General features: G+C 41.9%; 1 protein-coding gene across 1 annotated transcript; it reads left to right on the top strand.

Moving 5' to 3' along the window:
* Positions 1–10,221: 10,221 nt before the first annotated feature.
* LOC109206841 (non-specific lipid-transfer protein 1-like) lies at positions 10,222–11,575 on the top strand. Its single transcript, XM_019369704.1, has 2 exons — positions 10,222–10,647; positions 11,300–11,575. The coding sequence occupies exons 1-2, from the start codon at positions 10,316–10,318 to the stop codon at positions 11,307–11,309; spliced, it is 342 nt and encodes a 113-aa protein (XP_019225249.1). The 5' UTR covers positions 10,222–10,315; the 3' UTR covers positions 11,310–11,575.
* The last annotated feature ends 13,104 nt before the right edge of the window (positions 11,576–24,679 follow it).

Genomic DNA, 24,679 nt, shown 5'->3' with positions numbered 1-24,679 from the left:
AGCAGTAACATATGAGACGATGGGTCGGGTCGTCACACTTTCTTTACTTGGAAAAGTGAGTTAGAGTTTGGTAGAAGTAAATATCAAAGACTCAAGGCTTTAAACCTTGTTTAATAGAATCGCTTAGGAATAAGTGGATTTTATTTGGCATATATTGATTGTTCTTAATTGCAACTCTTTTATATTTGGAAAAATCATAAAGAGGAAATACTACCCAACTATTGGAAAGTATAGGGTAGTCATTTAGAAAACATTTGCATATTAAAGAACCTTCCATTAGAAATATATCATATTAACACCGATAGCATTACATTTCATTGAAGGGGACACAACCTTGGTTTCCTAAATCAAATTATTTACATTCTCAACTTTACAATTAGTTCTCTCTTTAAATCACAACCATATCATACTCTTGTTACAATTAACGGAATAGAATTACGACCTAAGTTAAGTAGCACACTATTCGAGTAACCTTTTCACACCTATTCCCTGTGGGATTCGACCCCAACCTTGTTGGGTTATTATGTTTGACACCGACCGACTTACACTACTTAATTAAAGTGTAAATTGAGCGTATCATCCTATCGTTCGATGACGAAAAAACGTAGGGCATTTCTCAATTGCACAACGACGCCCTGGTAATTTCTATTTTGCTAAATAAAATTCAAGTTAAACGTGTTCTAGTGAATTCAGGTAGTTCAGCAAACATAATCAGATCGAGGATCGTAGAGCAGCTCGGTCTGCAGGACCAAATCGTGTCTGCATCTCGAGTCCCAAACGGCTTCAACATGGCAAGTGAAACAACGAAGGGGGAGATAATCCTTCCAGGAAACGTGGTCGGGACCATCCAAGATACAAAATTCCATGTCATCGAAGGCGACATGAGATATAATGCATTACTCGGAAGGCCATGGATCCACAACATGAGGGAAGTACTGTCGACCCTTCATCAAATGATGAAATTCCTAACAGTGGATGGTGTGAAAACAATTTACGGGGAACAACAGGCTGCAAAGGAAATGTTTGCAATCGATGAGGTGACGACAATATCAACACCTTCGACCTTAAAAAGATCGAACACCAAAAATAAGCAGATGGCCAAATAGCAATCACCGTCCCCAGCCTTGACCGAATCGAAGAAACAGTTAATCGAAGAAGAAGAAGAAGAGGATTTCCTTACTCCTCGAACTTTCGTTGTTCCCAAAGAATCATATACAACCAAGTCAACGGTCGAGGAGCCGGAACAAGTGATATTGATCGAGCATCTACCCGAACGAAAGGTATACCTGGAAACGGGGTTAACTCCCGAACTTAGGAAAAAACTCATTTAATTTCTTATCGATAACATGGATTGTTTTGCTTGGTCCCATTTAGACATGACAGGGATCCCACCAGAGATAACAATACACCGGTTAAGACTCGACCCCAGGTTCAAACCGATGAAGCAAAAAAAGAAGGCCTCAGTCCAAGGTGAAACATGTATTTATAAAGGATGAGGTAACTAAACTTCTTAAAATAGGGTCCATTCGGGAGGTAAAATACCCCGAATGGTTAGCCAATGTAGTCTTAGTCCCTAAAAAGGGAACAAACTTAGAATGTGCGTAGATTACAAGGATTTAAACAAGGCATTCCCTAAAGACTCTTTTCCACTGCCTAACATCAATCGCATTATCGATGCTACGACTGGCCACGAGATCCTTACCTTTCTCGATTCCTATTCCGGGTACAATAAAATTCGGATGAACCCGGAAGACCATGAGAAGACCTCGTTTATCACCAAGTATGGAACATACTGTTGCAATGTAATGCCGTCCAGGCTAAAAAATGCAGGAGCTACATACCAACGCCTAGTTAACAAAATGTTCGAGGAACAGATAGGTAAATCAATGGAAGTTTACATTGATGATATGTTGGTTAAGTCCCTGCGCGTAGAGGACCATTTGACTCATTTGCAGAAAATATTCAAAATCTTGAGGAAGTACAACATGAAGCTCAACCCAGAAAAATGTGCCTTGGGGGTCGGCTCGGGTAAGTTCCTCGGCTTTATGGTATCAAATCGGGAATCGAAATCAACCCCGACAAGATCAAGGCCATCGAGGATATCACCATCGTAGATAGTGTGGAAGTTGTACAAAGGTTAACCGGACGGATAAATTCCTTGGGCCGATTCATTTCAAGGTCAGATCGAAGCCACAGGTTCTTTTCCTTACTTAAAAAGAAAAACGATTTCGCATAGACCCCGGAGTGCCAGCAAGAATTGGAGGAATTGAAGCGACACTTATTGAGCCCACCTCTGCTCCACACTCCGAAGGTAGATGAGAAGTTGTACTTATACTTGGTAGTATCCGAAATAGCAGTAAGTGGTGTACTAGTTCGAGAAGAGCAAGGTACGCAGTTTCCTATTTATTAAGTAAGTCGGACTTTAGGAGATGCTGAAACTAGATATCCACACTTAGAGAAATTGGCACTTGCATTAATAAGCACATCTAGAAAATTAAAGCCATATTTCCAGTATCACCCCATATATGTGATAACCACTTATCGCTCCGAAATATTTTACACAAGCCCGAGTTATCGGGCCGATTGGCCAAATGGGCCGTCGAACTTGGCGGGTACGATATCGGATATAAACCCCAAACGGCCATCAAGTCTCAAATTTTAGCAGACTTCCTGGCCGATTTTATGCCAACCCTCATACCCGAAGTGGAAAAGGAACTTCTACTAAAATCGGGTACATCATCGGGGGTATGGACCCTCTTCACGGACGGTGACTCGAATGTGAAAGGGTTCGGGCTTGGCATTGTTTTGAAGCCACCCACAGGTAACACTATTAGACAATCTATCAAAACTTCTAGGTTGACTAAAAATGAGGCCGAGTATGAGGCCATGATTGCATGTCTCGAGCTAGCTAAAAGCTTTAGGGCAGAAGTCATTGAAGCCAAGTGCGATTCTTTATTGGTGATGAACCAATTAAACAAAAGCTTCGGAGTTCGAGAGGATAGAATGCAAAGGTATTTGGACAAGCTGCAGGTAACCTTGCACCGCTTCAAGGAGTGGACTCTAGATCATGTACCTCGAGAACAAAACGGTGAGGCCGATGCACTTGCAAACTTGGGGTCATCGGTCGAAGAAGATGATATTATCCCAGGGACTGTCGTCCAATTATCGAGATCTGTGGTTGAGGAGGCTCATGCTGAGATAAACTCTACAAGTTTGACTTGGTATTGGAGGAATAAGTATATTGAGTATTTAAAAAATGGAAAGCTCCAATCGGACTATAAAGAGTCGAGGGCCCTGCGAACCAAGGCTGCTTGGTTCACATTGGATGAAGATGGAATGTTATACAAAAGGACGTTCGATGGACCATTGGCAGTATGTCTAGGGCCGGGGGACACTGATTATGTTTTACGAGAGATCCACAAAGGCACTTGTGGAACCACTCCCTTGCCGAGTCTTTGACTCGCAAAATTGTTAGAGCAGGGTATTACTGGGATAGCATGGAAAAAGACACCGGGGAGTTTGTTAGAAAATGTGATCAATGTCAAAAGTTTGCACCGATGATTCATCAGCCCGAAGAGCAACTTCATTCAGTCCTGTCCCCATAGCCTTTCATGAAATGGGAAATGGACATCGTCGGCCCTTTACCAACGGCCCCAAGTAAAGCTAAATTCATTTTATTTATGACCGATTACTTTTCTAAATGGGTGGAAGCACAGGCCTTTGAGAAGGTCAGAGAAAAAGAGGTTATAGACTTTATCTGGGACCACATCACGTGTCGATTCGGGATACCTGCTGAAATCGTATGCGACAATGGGAAACAATTCGTCGGCAACAAGGTAACGGAGTTCCTCAAAGCACACAAAATAAAAAAGATCTTGTCAACGTTGTATCACCCGAGCGGAAACAGACAGGCCAAATTGACAAACAAGACTATCATTCAAAACTTAAAGAAAAGGCTGAACGAAGCTAAAGGGAAATGGAGAGAAGTTCTGCCTGAGGTTCTCTGGGCATATCGAACGACATCGAAGTCTAGCACGGGGGCAACCCCGTTCTCTTTAGTATATGGCTCCCAGGCCTTAATTCCAGTCGAGGTCGGGGAACCCAGCGCCAGATTCCGACATGCACCGTAGGAATCAAATACGAGGCTATGAATACTAGTTAGATGAAAAACGAGAAGGTGCACTTGTTCGGATGGCTGCGCAGAAGCGAAGAATCGAGAGATATTATAATAGAAGAACCAACCTTCGGCATTTCGGGATCGGGGAGTTAGTTCTAAGGAAAGTCACCCTCAATACTCAAGACCCGAACGAAGGGAAACTAGGACCGAATTGGGAAGGACCATATCGAGTCATCGGAGTTATCAGAAAAGGATCTTACAAACTTGGCACGATGGAAGGCGAACAATTGCCAAACAATTGGAATGTATCACCACTCAAACGATATTATTGCTGAGGTATGACCTTCTCCCCTTTCTTCCATTTGCACTTGGGAATAACTTATTGCAGGTGTTCGATCGAAGACGTCGAGAGAACCCTTCTACACGAAGACCCTAGGTTTTAAAGCACGCATTGCACTCTTTTTCCGTTAGATCGGGTTTTATCCCAAATGGGTTTATCCGGCGAGGTTTTTAACGAAGCAACAACTATGTGCTACCTAAGGATAACTCAACAGTATCCAAGGCTTCTTTTCAATCAACCTCGAATACCGGAGGGCATCACCCTCGGATGTTATATTTACGAGAAAAATACTTCACGCAAAAAAGGGTCTCGATAGGAAAACTTTGTAATGGTCTAAACAGTCGGATGAACCGTGTCCATATAGAATAGTCGAGCCCCGATGGCAAAACATGTACGCATGTATGAATTATTCAAAGAAGCATTCTTTCTATATCAAACACTTTGTGTCTCAAAGAAATTTGCCACTATACGAACTCCATACTTGTGATTCTGCGAAAAACGGCTCAAGGGCCAAAACACAAATACACCACGAATACTCGGGGACTTTCATCGAGAATCAACACATTCGAGTTATCTAAACTCGGATTCATAAGACCTCATAGAGGCACCCCTCTACGTAAAGACCAGGGCCATTATACTCGGGGACTAACATTTCGAACAAGTTCGAAATGTTATCGGGAAACAAGTCCAAGAGGCATCCCCGAAAGCTACGGCCATACGAAAGGCTAAGGCCGAAATAAAGGCTACGGCCGAAATAATGCGGCTTAGAGACGGCCGAATTCCCCAATAAAAACAGGCCTTCGAATTCTCTGAAAATCGGTTAATAAAGGCTACCCTCGGCAAAATAATCAAAGGGCTTCGATAAAACTAGCCCCCGAGAAACCTTAAGAGGTATCGAATTATTCAAACGCAAACTTATGCTAAGGCACAAAAAACAAAAGGGTTTCAATCGACACTAAACCCTAAAAAAGCCCAATGGGTAAAAAATATGCATGCCAAGGCATAAAGAAATTTTTACTAAGTCTTTTAAGCCGAAAAGGGGAAATAATAGCCATCTCTTAGAGCCCGTAATGGCCCGATCTAAAAGAGCCTAAGGTCCGATACACTTAGGGTTCGACATCTTGTTCTCACCCAATCCGAATCCAAGGGTTCGATTATCCCGAGCCCAAATAAATAATAACTTTATTATGGCTCGGGGACTCACGGCAACTTCAACGAAGCCACCCGTGACAAAATCTCGAACACACCGTTCAAAGAATGAAATTATTACAAGAATTTTGTAAGGCAAGAAACATTAAGAAAACATTCAAGGAAATTCTTCTTTTATATACATGAAAAAGGATATGTACAAGAGACCGACAAAAGGTTTTACAAAAAAGAAAAATACAAAAAGAGAAAGAAAAACCTATCTATGTCTAGGGCTGGACTCTCCGTCGGGAGCAACTTCCTCTTCGAGCCCACCTTCATTGTCGGACCCGCCTTGGCTGCCTTCATCATCATCGTCGGTGGAGGAGGAGACGAGAAATTTGGCATTAGCTTCGAGCGCATTTGCTTGAGCTATCTCTTCGGTGAGGTCGAAACCTCGAGCATGGAATTCTTCGAGGGTCTCCCTCCAGGATTGGCACTTGGCCAAATCATTGCTCCGTTTCTCCTGGTCGGAGGCTTCCCTTAGCTCCATTTGAGCAGCCTCAACATCCCTCAAGTACACAACAATGGTTTTATCAGCCGTGGCCTTTGTCTTCTCGACCTCAGCCCTGGCTTCAGCAACCTCAACCCCGACTTCGGCAAGTTTGACCTCGAGCTCGTTGATACTTTTGGCCTGGGCCGAATTTTTCTCTTTAGCACCCCGGAGCTGGATCTCAGCCGATACGAGTTTGGCTAGAGCAGCCTCTTTCTCCATAGCAAACGAGTCCATATTTTCCTTCCACCGGTTGCAGTCGGCCTTAACGTGATCGACCTCCCCTCGAAGCAGCCCGATCATCTCCAGTTTTTGCTGCAGCTGAGACACTGAAGTGTTAGCCTCCACAGTTGGGTCGAGTAGACCATACTCTTTCAAAATGACAGTTACATGCTTGTCTAGCTCGGCCTCATTTTTACGATCCTTGGCCACGTCTGCCTGAAGGTCCTTGAGCTCCTCCTTCTTTTGACTGCAAAGAAGCTTCAGGGCCTTCCCTTCATCAGAGGCCTTCTTGAGCTCGGCCTCGCATTGGCTCAGGTCGGCCCTAAACCTGGTAAAGGCCTAAGCAGAAAAAAAGAAGATATCAATTAGGATAAGGGGAGAAGATGAAATTTCAATGATAGGAATTAATACTTACTTGAGAAAAAAGACGTTGAGCCTCTTCGAAGAGAGTAGATGCATCGTTGAGATCGGCGGCATCATCGACGCCAATAAAGCAATCCCGAAAAGGATCATCTTCACCGGGGACTTTACTTAAGTCAAGCGTTCGCAGAGCTCAGGCTTCCCCAATTGCCTCCTCAGAGTAAGCTGGTAGAGGAGGAGAGTGACCTGTTGTCATGGCCCAGAGCGAATCGCTCGGGGCGCTCTTTTCAGCTTTGGGGATTTCGAAACCTATTCCCTTTGGTGTGTTTGTTGATGATCGAGGAACAATCTCGACCTCGGGTGATTCACGAGATTTGCTCGCGTCGTTCTTCAGAGTCTCCTCACCACGAGGTAGGGTCTCCGATTCGGAGGCTTGGCAGCTCCGGCTGGTTTCCTGGCTCGGGTCACCAGCGCCGATTCTTCGCCCTCGTCTTCTTCTTCATCGTTCAGTTGAAGGACTGAGTCTATGTCCATATGGATAAGTTTTCTCCTACGTCTTCGAGTAGGACCACTTCCATCTTGGGGGTCTTCGGGCTTCGAAACCCTTTTTCTCTTATTATCTTTCCCCGATTTTTGAATCAGAGACTTGGTCTCCTCCCCGGGCGGGGCTGGCCTCATTTCAGAGACATCTCCAATGCCTACATGAACGAAGAATAGGTATGAGTAAAGTAAGGTATCCAGTAAAGGGGAAAGCACTGAAAACTTGTGAGAGGAACTTACCATGGTGTTTGGCTTCCAATCTGCCCCTCGCCAAGTCACGCCATCGGCGCTCGTCATACGAGGAGGCCGCAACTAGTTTATGGACCCAGTCCTCGAGGTCAGCGACCGCATGGGGCATCCAAGCAACCGATGCAAAAAAGGTGAAGGCATCACGCAATGCGAAAACGGAATATAAGAAACTACTAGGGGAAAACTTCACTTACAATCGGGGTTCCACTTTTCAGGGAACGACATTTTCCCCTCTGGGATGACGTCAGAGGTCCTCACTCGTACAAGCCGGCTCATCCAGCCCCGGTCCTTATCCTTGTCATTGCTAGCAAAGAAGGCCTTGGTCGATCGGCGTTGGAGCTTGATCAACCCTCGAAAAAGCTGAGGCTGATACAATCGGATGAGGTGATTGAGGGTGAACTCTAGCCCCTCGGCCTTGCTGGAGAAATAGGGAAGCATGATCACTATACGCAGAAAGAAGGGTGGATCTGGCCGAGGGTGACCTGATACCTCTTGCAGAAGTTGATCACAATTGGATCAAGGGGACCCAACGTGAAGGGGTAAGTGTAAACACTTAAGAACCCCTCCACATGGGTAGTGATACTCTTTTAGGGGCGGGGATCTATACCACGACCATATCCCCCCAGCCACAGTCCTTCTTCACGGCCTTGAGGTGCATCTCCGTTATCGAGCAAATATACCTCGATACATGCTCGCATCGATCAGGAATCGCGGGGGGATTTTCAACTTTGAAGTCTTTCTTTATGACACAGGGGCCGGGAATAATCTCGTGAAGGGCCGACGCTTTATCACCGACCGGTCGGGAAGAGGAGGAGGAAGCTTTCTCCTTTTGAGGAACTGTTTTAGAGGTTTTCGCCATTGATTTGAGTTAAAGGAAGCGGTAATAGGCGGAGCTTGATATCTTTTGGCACTAAAAGGGCGAGAGTAACAGGTAATGAGAGAGGAAGATGAAGAGGGGGAGATATAAAGGAAGTTTGAAGGTGGTTTGAAGATGGAGGTAGAGTTTTTTATTCGAATTTGAGCCTAGTATTTATAGGCAAGCAGCGACGGTTCGACGGCGCTAGTGGCCAACCACCACTAGTGAAGCATTTAATATTTTGGGAAAGCGAACCGATGGGACATTTCAGTAACTTCGAGCGCCTATGTCACGGGGATGACATCATCATCAAAGACTCCGAAAAATCGGGGCTCAAGTCGTTTCTTATCGTTCTATTCTAAGAAACGCGGGGACTATCTGTATATGGTCGAAATCAAATTTGCCCGATTTCGTAGGCTCGATGGGTCTCACTTCGAAGAATAGTTCAAAATGGACCAGGCTCGAGACCGATGACGGAGTACGAGACTCGAAGATCGAAGTGCTCGATGAACTCCGAGGCCAAGTATGACCAACCTCGAGATAATACCGCTTTCATAATAGAAAGAGCGAAATTTCCGCAATGACCCTAAGATTATGGCCTAAATTCCGGAACGGGTTTGTACTAGGCGGTTAGACAGCTGTATAATAAGATTCCATAGTATAATTAGAAGTGTACCTTATTTAGGATTCCCCTGCTATATAAAGGGGATCCCAATCATTTGTATGGCATCAATCAATGACAAGAGAATATACATATATCACTTTCTTGCTTATTGCTCATCTAAATCTCATTGATATTATTTTATTATTCTTATTTACCTACCTCGAGGTTGTCATAGCTCGAGGTCGAGACTTGCTTACATATTGGTTTGACTTGCCTTACTCTTTAATTTATACATTTGATTTATTGTTTATCAGTTAGTATTGAATTAAATAATATATCTTTAAAACCACAATACAAGTTTAATTGTTACTCGAATTTTAGGGTAAACACAAATCGAACCGACTAAGACCCACCCTGCAAATAATTTAGTTACCTTTTCTTTCTTTATTGGTTGGGGAGAACCGCAGGAAGAGAAGTAAAGTTCACTTAAATGTTTCCCCTTCATACCATTATCCACATTCAATTCATAAGTTAAAATATACCTAAAATAAAATTAATTTTCTCCTTTCCACAATGTACGAATACATTGCTATTGGTGAAATTAATGGGATGGTGCAATTATTTTCCTCGAGGAAGTGTAGATCTCAAAAAAGGCATTTTCATATTCACCTAGGAGGATGCATTATGCTTAACATGTACTCTATCCATTGCAAAACTATAACCCTTTTTAGTTCCGGGTCCGCTTAACTGTTTATTTTAAAAAGAAAAAAAATCTTATATGGGACGTACTTCTAAAAATAAAATTTAATTAAAAGTTCAATTCACTTTTTTCACTCTTGAAAACAAAAGGAAGTATACTTTTAGATTGAGAAAAATTATACTCCCTCTATTTCACTTTAATATGACACATTTTTCGTTTTAGTCCATTAAGAAAAAGACTGATACATCTCTATATTTTAAAATAATTTAAATTTAAACTTTTTATTTTTTTCATTTTACCCTTAATGATAAACTTTTATAACCACACAAATATAATGGCCCACAAAGCTTTTACCCCTTAAACTTTTAGGACCATAAATTTTAAATATCTTTTTTTCTAAACTTTGTGTCAAGTCAAACTACTTCATATACATTGAAACGGAGGGAGTATAATATAACTAACCATTAAAAACAATTACGTCGTCAGAGTGGTCAAACTTTAACGAGAAGCTTCCTCCTTATTATTTCATTTAAACACGATTTTCTCCCTATAAAAACCCTAAGGTGTTAGAAGGTTTTCTACCCAACACTTGTACTCCCAAAACATTTAATTCTATCACCTTCTGTTTATTTCTCCTAAATTTTTCAATATGATCGGAAAGATTGCATGCTTAGTGCTATTCTGCATGGCGGTGGCTATGCCCCGCCATGCAGAAGCCCTGACATGCTATCAGGTCACTTACAACTTGATGGGTTGTCTCTCTTACCTTACAAATACTGGAGATTTGGGAAGTTGTTGCGCTGGTGTTAAGGCTTTACATAGCGCTGCTAACACCCAACTCCATCGTCAAACTGCATGCACTTGCATACAGTTTGCTGGAAGGGCTATCCCGGGAATCGATTGGGACAAAGCCAGTGATCTCCCTGGCATTTGTGAAGTCGAAGTTCATGCCGAGATCAACCCCTCCACAGACTGCTCCATGTATATATAACCTTCTTCACTCTCTTAATCGCTCTCCTTAAATTATCTACTTGATCTAATATTCCTCATACATTACTATTGCTTAATAGGGGAGACTTAGTACATGGTAAGAGCAGCCATCGTATGATCAGTAGGTCACTTCAAGCCATAGATATAACCTCTTACAGAAATGTAAGATAAGGCCGTGTACATACAATAGGCCTAACACGATCCGGCCCTTCATCGGATAGAGGGAGCTTAAAGCCTAGACTCCCCTTACATCACTATTGCTTAGTTCCATGCTCATGTGCTTACTTATTTACTTTTGTTTTAGCACATTAACATAATTATTGACAATAGTTTATTGTTTGCAAATTAATCAAGTCCAGGCCATATTATGAGATAGGACTAAAACTCACCATTAAATAGTGAAATGGAACAAAAACTATGAGATGGAGCGAGTAATTATTTAATACGTTCCTGTATAATGGTGTAAACCAGAATTTAATTTGTCAATATAATATTTTCTTAATTGGAGTATTGACCATTTAATAAGCAGATGAAAATTAATATATATATATATATATATATATATATATATATATATATATAATAACTTTAGACGTGGCAGCTTGTGTATTGATTTGTGCTGGTTCGATTTTTTGTGATGCAGGATCGAGTAAGAGTGATGAACAATCAAATTTAAACTGCCAGCATTTTAGTTCGTAGTGCAATAACAAGGAGAAGAATAAAATGGGCTTATCCATTTGTATTTTGTACGAGTTGTTTTGTTTTTTGTTTTTCTATACCTGTTTTTCTTTTAATTTGAGTCCAGTCTAGGCCAGCAGTATGTAATTGTAGTATGTGCCATCTTAATAGAAGATATATGTTATTTAGTTATCTCCCATTTGTTTTCTTCTTTACTAATTGTATCACTTTTTTTTTTCCTTCTTTCCCATCCATTTCATTTGTTTACATATTCATCCTAAATGAAAATAAAATAGATAAATGAAATTTTCAGCACTTGTAGACCACTTTTTAATCTTAAAATACATTTGAAGAGTTAATACACACGTGTTGTGTGCTAGAGATCATACATTTGTCCTTAATCAATGATCAAAAGGCATATTTAGAATTTTAAAAGCATGAATGCATTACTATATTTAACATAAGAATTTCTAAAGATTAAACCTAAAGAAAGAAAAGGAAAAAAGGAAAAAAAAGAAAAAAAGAAAAGTTATAAGTAAAACGTTTACTGCTAAATGAATGAACCAAAAGAAAGAAAAGGGAAAAGAAAAGAACAAAAGATAAGAGTTTTTAACACCCAACCTGATGTTAAGACACCAAAATTGGGTAAACTGAGAGACATCCATGATCTTCACTATCCACCCCACTTAATTACTGCCATCATCTTCATAAATTATCACACTAACTATCTTTTATTTGTATATCCATTTAATTGGTAATTACATCATACTCTTGTAACCTATGTAACTCATAAGGCATAAAGGTTAAATTTGAATTTCTTAATGGAGGAAGGGAAAGAGCCAAATGTCTAATTGATGGGATAAAACACTCGATACTATAAGTAGGAAGGCTCTTCTAAAGCTGGGCTGACAATCAATTACATAGGAAGACAAATATTGTGAGATCTAATAGTGGAGGTGTCACGACCCCAATTTTTCTCCTTGGGATGTCGTGATGGCACCTACTCTCTAAAATTAGGTAAGCATAATAAGAGATTATAACAGAAGTAAAGGTTAAAAACATGATATAAACTAACAAATCTCATTAATATCTCGAAAACTGAATCATAACTACAATGCTCGCAAAACCCGATGAAACTGAGTCATACGCTCTACAGGATATTCCGAAACACTTAATACAGCACTATAATAAATGAAACAACAATACTAAAAAAGATAACGGAAGGTGACTTAGAGGCCTGCGTACGCCGAGCAGGTATACCTTGAAGTCTCCAGCAAACAGATACAAATAAATCACTAACGTCCAGCACGGGCAGACGTACCTGGATCTGCACAAAAATATATGCAGAAGCGTAGTATGAGTACACCACGACGGTACCCAGTAAGTATCATGCCTAACCTCGGTAGAATAATCACGAGGCCAGGACAAGACACCTACTAGGACATGATAAACAGAACAAAATATAATAACAATGAGTAATGGAAAGCGAAGAGATGAAGGATAATGAAGCAATTTGATGACGTAACTAATGAGAGAGTCGTAAGCATAAAGATAACAAGAAGGATGCAATTAATGAGAGTCAGAATAGTCAAATACGAACAAGACTGATAAGACAGGAAAGAATAAAAGCAACAAGAACTGTCCAACCAATAACTCTTTTCATTATGAAATGCACAACAAGAATCACAATCAAGGTAGCGCCTCGTATTCACTTTTCACAATTTCAATCACAATCTTCTTTTATACCGCCGCGTGAGCCTTACATTTATGTAGTTTTGAAAATATTTTTTTAAATAGCTACACACACTTTAACCCACCTTATGACGCCGCGTGGCTTCAAGTAATTCCCTTACTAACAACACGCACATAAATCCCATATTATGCCGTCGCATGCACATAATCCCCTATCTTTATACCGTCGCATGTACATCAATATCATAACACAATAACAACTCGCACTACAAGTGCCCATATATATGCCACAACTTGTCAAAAATTAAAAATATCAATATTTTCACAACAAATAGCCCATGGCTCAACCACAATGTGCACAAGAATATCAACAATAAGAAAATGAGAGTGGATTGCTCAACAAGAACAATATCTCCACAATAATAACTTCACCTCAATGTGATAACGACTTCCTCAGTTTCAGCACCAATAACTCAGCAATAAGATATTTCACGAAATAACTTCAATTACAAGTAATTCAGCAATTAAAGATGTAACAAGGCAATAAGGAAAGGCAATAATTTCAACTAAGCATATAAGAGCAAAACAATAAGTAAGATGTAGAAGAAGTGTTAACACTGTCAAACAAAGCATGTAAGGAAAGATTAACACATGTAAAATTTGATTAACAATGAGGGATATAACATGTTATAGCAATTCAATTAAAGGCGCGAAAAGAGTCTAAATAGCCTAAACCTGTCAAGTACCAAATATAGCCCGTGTACCCCCTCGCTACCTTGCGTACACGGGTTTCATATAACACAATTAGCACAAACAAACCAATTCCTAAGGGGTAGTTCCAAAACACAAAGTTAGGCAAGACAGTTATCTCAACTAGGCCAACTCAACTCTCGGAAATAGTTTTTCCCTTAAAATACACCTTCGCACGGCTCAAATCTAACCAAAATTGACTTAATGTCATCAAACTATGCAAGGGAAACCAATAACAATAGATAAAGCTATGATCCTTACACTTTTCCCAAATAGTCAACAAAAGTCAACCCGGGGAATGCCCAGTCGAAACCCGAGTTCAAGGGTAGATTCTGGCTACTCATAACCCCACGAGCCCATATATGTGATTAATTTTAAAGTCCGAGTCCAAATGGACTCTCAAAACTCAAATTCTCACTTTTCAAGATCTTGACAAAATTTCCCAATTTTTCCTCGTTCGTTCACATAAATTTGATGTTAAATCTAAGATATATTCTTGAAATATATTTGAAAATTGATTAGAATCACTTTTATAGATGAAAATACCCTCTCCAAATCTTCCCTACTGAGTATAGGGTTCTAAAATGTGAGAATAAGATGAAATCCTGACTTTTCTAACCTTATGTCCAGTTGTAGTTATCGCAATTGCGATATGGGTTTGCAAATGCGAACCCTCACAATTTCGAAGAAAAGCTCGCAATTCTGGCACTAACATTCTGAGGGAAAATCTCGCAAATGGGAAATGGGTTGGCAAATGCGAATCCTGATCCCTTCGCAAAAGCGACACATACATCACAAATGCGAACCTAGCCTAGCCCAAGCCAACTTCACATTTGCGACCCAGGCTTCACAATTGCGATACTTGTGATCCCCCTACTAAGGTCTATAACGACCCGACCGGTTGTTTTCAGTATTTTAGCCCCGATCCCCTATTTATTGCCTCATCTGTGTTGTATTATAGTTATGTGATTTGCCGAGAGTGTTTGATTTTGGTTTCGGGTAATTTTTGGAGTGAAATAGGACACATAGTCCCTAAGTTGGAGCCGTAAGTTGATAGAATTGAGTGTAATTTGACTTTTGTGTAGACGACTCCAAAATGGGGTTTTGACCGTTCAAAAAGCCCCGTATGATAATTTTGGACTTAGGAACGTGTTCGGATATTGATTTGGAGGTCCGTAGGTTGTTTTGACTTGAATTGACGAAAGTCGAAGGTTCGAAAGGTTGAGAAGTTTGACCAGGAGTTGACTTTATTGGTATCGGGGTCGGATTCCAATTCTGGAAGTTGGAATAGGTCCGTCAGTTTATTTATGACTTGTGTGCAAAATTTGATGTCAATCGTAGTTGTTTTGATATGAATCAACATTAGTTTTGGAATTCGGAAGTTCAAAGTTGCAACTGGCTTGTATTGGGTTGCGACTCGTAGAATCGATGTTGTTTGATGTGATTTTTGGCCTCGAGTAGGTTCGTTAGGTGTTTTTGAACTTGTTGGTATATTCGGACGGGGTCCCGTTGGCCCCGGGGTGATTCAGATTGAATCCGGAACCAAATTGGACTTAGTCATTATTGCTGAAGATGCTGGTTTTCTTCTTTCTGGTTTCCTTCTATGTGTTCACAAAGGTTCACCCGTGATCGCGTAGAGTCTTCAAGAGCTGCTGTGATTTTTTCCCTCCGCGTTCGCGTAGGTGAGGGCATCATCGCGAAGTTTGCTGAGCTTGTTCATCACGAACGCGTGGGGTATATCGCATTCGCATATAAGGAAGGTGAGGCTGGGCGCTGAGGCATACTTGTGCATTGCATTCGCGTGACTTGGGATGCGGTCGCGTGGGTGGAGGAAACTTGTTCATCGCGTTCGCGACTGGCTTCGTGCGATCACGAAGAGTATTTTATTGAGCTGGGGAGGATTATACAGGACGATTGGGCAGCAATATTAAAATTTCAAAATGAGGGTTTCATCTCATTTTTCATTTTTTAACCTAGAGAGCTCGGTTTGTGGCAATTTTTCGTGGGGTTTTCATGAAATTCATCGGGGTAAGTGATTCTAACTCGTTCATTGTTATTTTAATCATTTAACTAGTGATTTGAGTTTGAAATTGGGGAAATATTTGTGAAACTTCTTAGGCTAAATTTTGGGTATTTGAAAGGCGATTTGAGGTCAGATTTGAGTAATTCTTGTATGGTTGGAATCGTTATCAAATGGGTATTTGGATTTTGTAATTTTGGTAGGGCTCCGAGATGTGGGCCTGAGTTGACCTTTTGAGTTGGCTTTCTATTTCTTTGTAAAGGTCGTAACTTTATTGTTTGAAATAGTTTCCTATGGTTTATATATATTGTGATACGTTATTATATTAATACGCATGCGCTGGTATAAGGTTTTGGCGTTGAAATACATGCGGTGAGATACGATGGGCTTGATATGCGTGTTGCTAGTAGGGAAACTACTTGAAGCCACGCGGTGTGATAAGGTGGGCTAAAACGCGGGAAGCTATTTCGGGAAAAATGATTTTCAAAACTAAATGCAAGGCTTCTGCGGTGATATAAGGGAATATTGTCAAATGTTCTGTGATTTGAGGCTACGAGGCGGTACCTCGGTATGATTCTTGTTGATACTTTTCTATTACTTGACTTGTGTTTTGTTGCCTTGTTCCGTGTCATAACATTCCTTGTTTTCTTCTGTGATGCATTATTTGCCTTTGTTCAGTGAAGCTATTCTTGGTATATTTCTTTATTGTCTTATTTCTATTGTTATCATTATTACACTGTTATATACCTGTTCATTTTCTAATTTATTCCAGTAGGGCCTTGACTTAACCTCGTTACAACTCTACCGAGGTTAGGCTTGGCACGTACTGTGTACTGTTGTGGTGTACTCATGCTATGCTTCTGCACATTTTTTTGTGCAGATCGAGGTACCTCCTACAAGTCCAGGCACTAGTGAGACAAGACTAGCTTCGAAGACTTCAAGGTATACCTGCCGGCGTCCGCAGGCCTCGGAGTCTCCCTTCATATAGTCTACTTCATTGTCTTTCCCTTTAAAGGCACATTGTTGCATAGAAATGATCAGGAGACTCTTGCCTAGTTTGTGAGCACGTTTGGTACTCTAGCTTAGGGGGGGTTGATTCCACTTGCTCTTGCCACATCTCAGGCCAGGGGGAGAGCACAGACTCCCGCTGCCTGTACCCCAAAAGCAGCAGGTCCAGGTTGACCAGGTCCCAGAGGTCATACTAGTATAGCCGGTTGTCCTAATTCAGCCCGAGGTTAGGGCAACATCATCTGAGGAGGAACAGATCAAGCTTGAGAGGTACAAGAAGTACCATCCTCCTACATTCAGTGGCCTAGCTACAGAGGACGCATAGGGTTTTCTTAAAGAGTGCCAGCGTATCCTCCGTATTATGGTATTGTGAAGATGAGTAAGGGTTTCTTTCAGTACGTTCCAGCTTAAGGGAGCAGCTAGTCAGTGGTGGCAAGCGTATGAGTTAGGTATCTCGGCCGAGGCAGCTTCAGTCACCTGGTTCAGTTCTCAGAGATGTTCATGAGAGAGTTGTTCACCAGAGTTTTCGCGATGCATGGCTCGCAGAGTTTAAGCAGTTGTGCCAGGGTGCTATGACCATATCAGACTATGCTATCAGGTTCAGTGAGTTGTCCAGACATGCACCTGCATTAGTGTCCACTGTCAGAGAGCGAGTCTGTCGATTTATTGAGGGGCTTAACCACAGTATTAGATTCAGCATGGCTCGAGAGTTGGATACTGATACCCCATACAACAGGTTGTGGAGATCGCTCGGAAATTGGAGGGTATGTGGGGCCGCGAGAGAGAGGAGATAGAAGCCAAGAGGCCTCGAGATTCTGGTATATATAGTGGTGCCCGTGCCCTAGTTTCAACCCATCATGATAGAGGCTATGTGAGCCGCCTAGTTCATTCAGCACTCCCAGCTTCCAGTAGTATTCCGGCTACTCCCAGGCCTCAGGTTGCCCATTATGCACCGCTATTGTCTAGTGCACCTCCTGCATGTGGTGCTTTCAGTGGACAGTCCAGCCGACCAGGCCCGAGCCAGTTTCAGCAGCCACATTCTCTCAGATCTTGTTTTGAGTGTGGTGACATTGGTCATATTATAAGGGAGTGCCCGAGACTCAGTAGGGGTGCACCTCCACAGACTACTCAGGCTCCACGTATTCCACAGGGCCCCAAGACTTCTCAGGCCGTGGTTACCGCAACAGTTGCCACTCCACCTGCACAACCAGCTAGAGGTGGTGGTTGGGTGGGTAGAAGTTGCCCTAGAAGGGGAGGCCAGGCCAGATGTTATGCTCTTCCGACTAGGACGGAGGCGGTTTCATGCAACTCAGTCATCATAGGTATTGTTCCGGTCTGCCATAGAGATGCATCAGTCTTATTTTATCCAGGCTCCACTTATTTCATGTATCATCTTACTTTGCTCCATATTTGGGTATGTCCCATGCTTACTTGAGTTCTCCTGTCTATGTGTCCACGCCAGTGGGGGATTCTATTGTTGTTGACTGTGTGTATCCGTCGTGTTTAGTTGTTCTTGGTGGTTTTGAGACAAGAGCTGAACTAATTGTTGCTCAATAGGGTAGATTTTGATATTATTTTGGGCATGGACTGATTTACCGCCCTATCATGCTATTCTTGATTGCCACGCCAATACGATGACATTGTCCATGCTAGGTTTGCCGCGGTGGAGTGGATGGGTACTTTGGATTATGTTCCTAGTAGGGTGGTGTCTTTCCTTAAAGAAAAACAGATTATTGGGAAGGGATGTGATGCATTTATAGCTTTTGTGAGGGATATCGGTGTTGATACTCCTACCGTCGAGTCAATTCCAATAGTGAGAGATTATCCATATGTACTTTTGACGGATCTTCCGGGCATGCCGCCCGATAGTTATATCGATTTTGGTATCAATTTGTTGCAAGACACTCAGCCCATTTCTATTCCACCATATCGTATGGCCCTAGTGGAGTTGAATGAGTTAAAGGAGCAGTTACAAGAGTTGCTTGATAAGGGTTTCATTCAGCCCAGTGTATCACCTTGGGGTGCTCCGGTCTTGTTTGTAAAGAAGAAGGAAGGTACTATGCACATGTGTATTGATTATCGCCAGTTGAACAAGGTTAAAGTGAAAAACGGGTATCCATTACCACGCATTGATGACCTATTTGATCAGCTACAGGGTGCTAGAGTGTTCTCAAAGATTGATTTACGGTCAGGCTATCACCAGTTGAAGATTTGGGATCCGGATATTCCAAAGACTACCTTCAAGACTCGGTATGGTCATTACGAGTTCCTTGTGATGTCATTTAGGCTGACCAAGGACTCAGTATGGTCATTACAAGTTCCTTGTGATGTCATTTGGGCTGACCAATGCCCCAGCAATATTCATGCGCTTGATAAACAGTGTATTCCAGCCCTATCTTGACTCATTCGTCATTGTATTTATTGATGACATCTTGGTGTACTCCCGGAGTCGGGAGGATCATGAGCAGCACTTGAGGATTGGGCTTCAGACCATAAGAGAAATGAAGTTGTATGCAAAATTTTCAAAAGGTGGATTCTAGCTTGATTCGGTGGCATTTTTGGGTCATATAGTGTCGAGTGAGGGGATCAAGGTAGATCTGAAGAAGATTGAAGCAGTGCACAATTGGCCCAGACCGTCTTCAACTACTGAGATCCGAAGTTTTCTTGGTTTGGCGGGGTATTACCGTCGTTTCGTAGAGGGCTTCTCATCTATTGTTGCACCTATGACCAGATTAGATGGACCTATGACCAGATTGACCTAGAAGGGTGCTTCGCTTAGATGGACCGAGGAGTGTGAGGAGAGATTTTAAGAGCTCAATACTGCTTTAACTACAACCCCAGTGTTAGTGTTGCCTACGGGTTCAGGGTCTGGCACTGTGTACTGTGATGCGTGGCGTGTTGGCCTCGGCGCAGTGTTGATGCAATACGGTAAGGTGATTGCCGACGCGTCTAGACAGTTGAAGGTACATGAGACGAAATATCTTGTCCACGATCTTGAGTTAGCATCTATTATTCATGCCTTGAAGATTTGGTGGCACTATTTGTACTGCGTCCCTTGTGAGGTCTATACCGACCACCAGAGTTTACAACTTCTGTTCAAACAGAAGGATCTTAACTTGCGATAGCGGATATGGTTAGAGTTGGTTAAGTGCTATTATATCCCTATTCTATATCATCCCGGGAAGGCCAATGTGGTGGCCGATGCTTTTAGTCGTAAGGCGGACGCTTGGGCAGTTTAACATATCTACCAGCAGCGGAGAGGCCATTAGCATTGGATGTTCAAGACTTGGCCAACCAATTTGTTGATTGGATGTTTCGAAGCCGAGTCGAGTTTTGGCTTGTGTGGTTTCTCGGTCATCCCTATATGATCGTATCAGGGAGCGTCAGTATGACGACCCCCATTTCCTTGTCCTTAAGGACACGGTTCAGGACGGCCATGCCAAGGAGGTCACTATTGGGGATGACACTGTGTTACAGATACAGGGCAGACTATGTGTGCTCATTGTAGATGTTTTCCTGAGTTGATTCTTTAGGAGGCCCACATTTCGCTGTACTCCATTCATCCAGGTGCGGCCAAGATTTATCGCGACTTGAGGCAACACTTTTGGTGGAGGAGAATGAAGAAAGACATAGTGGAGTAATTAGCTTGGTGCCTAAATTGCCATCAAGTGAAGTATGAGCATCAGTGGCCAGGTGGATTGCTTCAAAGGCTAGAGATTCCAGAGTGGACATAGGAGCGGGTTACAATGGATTTTATTGTTGGGCTCCCACGGACTCAGAAGAAGTTCGATGCAGTATGGGTGATTGTGGATAGGTTGACCAAGTCGGCTCATTTCATTCCAGTGGTGACTACTTATTCTTCAGAGCAGCTGGCTCAGGCCTATGTTCGCGAGATTGTCTGTCTTCATGGCGTGTCGGTATCCATCATCTCTAACCGGGGCACGCAGTTTACATCACATATCTGGAAAGACGTACAACATGTGTTGGGCACACGGGTTGAGTTGAGTACAACATTCTACACTTAGACGGACGGATAGTCCGAACGCACTATCCAGATATAGGAGGATATGCTTCATGTGTGTATGAATTCTTGGGATCAGTTCTTGCCGCTTGCGGAGTTTTCCTACAACAACAGTTACAAGTCGAGCATTCAGATGGCTCTATATGAGGCCTTGTATGGGAGGCGATGTCGGTGTCCGGTGGGTTTGTTTGAGCCGGGCGAGTGTCACGACCCAAATTCCCTCCGTTGGGTGTCGTGATGGCACATAGTCTTAGGGACTAGGTTAGCCTAACATTAAAGGAAATAGCAACAATATTTAAACGACATCTGACAGTTTCAAAATAGAAAACTCTTTACAAATTTACAAATCCCAAAACCGGTAGTACAACTGTTTTGAAATAAGGACAAACAATAAAAACACAACATCAGAAGGTGACTCCGAAGACTGCGAATGCAGCAGCAGGTTTACCTTGAGTCTCCACAGAAAAATCCGTACAGCTAGCTAACAATCAACAGACTCCGGAATACCTGGATCTGCACAAAAAATGTGCAGAAGCGTTGTATGAGTACACCACAGCGGTACCCAGCAAGTATCAAGACTAACCTCAGTGGAGTAGTGATGAGGAACAGTCAAGACACCTACTGGACTAAATAACCTGAGCAAATATAAGTGGAGAACTAATAGAGTACAACAAAACTACGCATAATGACAATAATGATAAAATGCTTACCATAGAAAATAGAAACTACCATTAACAACAGAAAACCACAAGTAATAACACAGAAAAGTAAGCTGAACACAGTTTAAATCCGGTGAAAGCAGTTAAAGAAATGACAGGTAGCAACTAGTGAGAATAACCACTTTCACACCAGGTTTTATCCAATAATATCCACGAGGTAGAGAACCTCCAAATATTAATAATTCACGGGTCCGAATTTGTGAACCCTAAACACTTGGCATCTTGTTTCCTCATTACAGCTAATAACTGCACGGACGACGCACGTGCCAATAGATCCCTTCTCACGTAGAGGCAAATAGACGAGGGTGTATTGAAATGATCAATAACATCAGGATCCATTTTCTGGAATCGTTAGGGGTGATTAACTATGTGTATGCTTGTGCCAGTGTTCTATCACAGTTCCAGTCAACAAGTAAGAGTAGCGACAATGAATGATACATATGAAATGATCACCACGAAATGAACACGGTATAACTGACATAGAGTAGGTACACCACTACACAAATAACAACAATAACAATGCCCCCAGGCCATCGCAGGTCATCCCCGACTTAACCCACCCTGTATCGTCACGTGCGCAATAATAAAATAAATGCCTGCCTTGTCTCGCCACACGTGCATAATAATGTTCCCACCTTGTCTCTCCACATGCGCAACCCACATATATAGCCCTCTTCGTCACGCCGGATGTGCAAATATCAATAGTAATAATAGCACGGTAGAAACCTAGTGCAACACAAAAACATCTGCACGGCATAAACCTCGTGCATCACAATAACAACCACACGGCAGAAACCTCGTGCATCACAATAACAACTGCACGGCAGAAACCTCATGCATCACAATAACAACCGCACGACAGAAACCTCGTGCATCACAACAACAAGTACAATAGCAACAATGAAAATAACACAAGAATACGAAAAATAAATCAACTCAGAAATACCAGAACTCAAAGAAACGGAAGAAACATACTCACAAGGAAAGACACAATAGAAAATAACGATACCACCTAGAAATAGCTCAACAATGACGAGATATTGTGTAGCATTGACCTCCACATAAGTGCAATTCAACAACAACGGAGTTATCACGAGTCGATAATTCCAAATAAGGATAAACAATTACATAAGAGATAATAATAATTTCTAATATAGATAAGCAGTTAGGAAATGATAGCATGGCAATCGAAGGGGCAACAACATCTGTTAAGGCACACAAGAGTCAAATAGGTAATAAGACTGGAACATGAAGCAATTAATTCCAAATAAAACACGTAGAGGTGAACTAGTACATGGGAAAACTTAACATAATAAAACAACTTCATATCTAATGAATATAAGGACATACGAGACCTAAAGGGTCAATTTTCCAGAAATAAGTCCGCGCACGTACTCGCCACCTTGCGTACACGGACTTTACATGATACAATTAGCATAAAAGACTAAAATCCTAAGGGGTAGTTCCCCCCCACAAGGTTAGGCAAGATACTTACCTCAAAGAAGCTAGACCGCTAGCCTAAAATAAACTTCTCGAGTGAAATAACCTCCAGACGGCTCAAATCTAGCCGAAATAACTCCAAAGCATAAATAATACTCATAAGAAACTATTACGGATAATAAAGCTTCAATCTTTATCAAAAACTAAAAGTCAACCCAAAAGTCAACCCGGCCCGCACCTCGGAACCCGAAAAAATTCACAAAATACAAACACCCATTCAATTACGAGTCCAACATACTTGTTTCATCCAATTCTAAATCTGAATCGATGTTCAAAACCCAATTATTCTCTTTAGAAATGTTTTTGATAAAACCCCCCCAATTCTCCGATCAAAACATGAATTAATTCAAAATCAACTTCTGTAATCATATTAAAATACAAAAATTAGAGTTAGATACTGACCCCCATGAAAATACGAGAAGAACTCCGTGAAAATCACCTCAATCGGAGTTCTAGAACTCAAGATATGCGCAAAATACCAAAATAACGCGGTTTGATTTTTTTTATACTCAGGGATTTTCGCTCTTGCGACAAAAAAACAGCACCTGCGCATTTCCAGCTGTAATTTTTTCTTTTGCGGACCAATTTGCGCACCTTCAGGGTCGCAGATGCGGACCCAGCTTCGCATCTGTGAAGCGCCAACATCAACTCTCTTCTCCGACACTAAAATGAGCATAACATCTTCATACGATGTCCATATTCGACGATTCTTATTGCTATGGCTCCGTAATTACGATACGGATCTAATGCTTTAACGAAAACAGAAATTAGAGGTCATTTGCTTAATGTGGTACCATTTATGCTTGAAGAAACGAAGTCGAAACCTAAAAAACGAGCGCAACACAACCCAAACCTATTCGAAACTCGCCTGAGCCCCTCGGGACCACGTCCGAACATACCAGTAAGTACCAAAACATAACGCGGACTTGCTAGATGCCTCAAATCACATCAAACAACATCAATACTACGAATTGCACCATGAATCGAACTCATGAACTTTCAAATCTTCCAACGCGCCGAAACCTATCAAACCAACCCAGAATGACGTGAAATTTTGCAGGCAAGTCCGGAATGACATAACAGAGCTGTTTCAACTCTCGGAATCACATTCTGACCCCCATATCACCAAAGTCAATTCTTGGTCAAACCTCTCAGCCTTCCAAACATTAACTTTTCCAACTTTTGCCGAAATGCTTCAAATTACCCTATCTCCAAATCCAAATCCGGACGTACGCCTAAGTCGATAATCACCATACAAGGCTCTTGGAATCATCAATACCCCAATCCGGAATCATTTACACAAAAGTCAAATTCCGGTCAACTCTTATCGCTTAAGCTTCCAAAACTAGAATCCTTCTTCCAAATTGACTCCGAATCATCCAGTAACTGAACTCGACAACGCATGCAAGTCATAACACAAAATACGAAGCTGTTCAAAACCTTATGCCGCCGAACGGGACTTTAATTCACAAAACGACCGGCCAGGTCGTTACATCCTCCCCCTCTTAAACAAACGTTCGTCCTCGAACGTGCCAAGAATCGTCCGAAGTCATCAAATTACTGAATATATTCATCCAACATACATCCGCGGGTGACCTGAGGACACCATCTCAACTGTAATTTATCCCTTCCACC

The sequence above is a fragment of the Nicotiana attenuata genome, unplaced genomic scaffold, assembly GCF_001879085.1.
Source record: "Nicotiana attenuata strain UT unplaced genomic scaffold, NIATTr2, whole genome shotgun sequence".
Classification (NCBI taxonomy): Eukaryota; Viridiplantae; Streptophyta; class Magnoliopsida; order Solanales; family Solanaceae; genus Nicotiana; species Nicotiana attenuata.
Note: the sequence above shows the minus strand (reverse complement) of the source record. Positions and strands in the feature narration are given on the sequence as shown.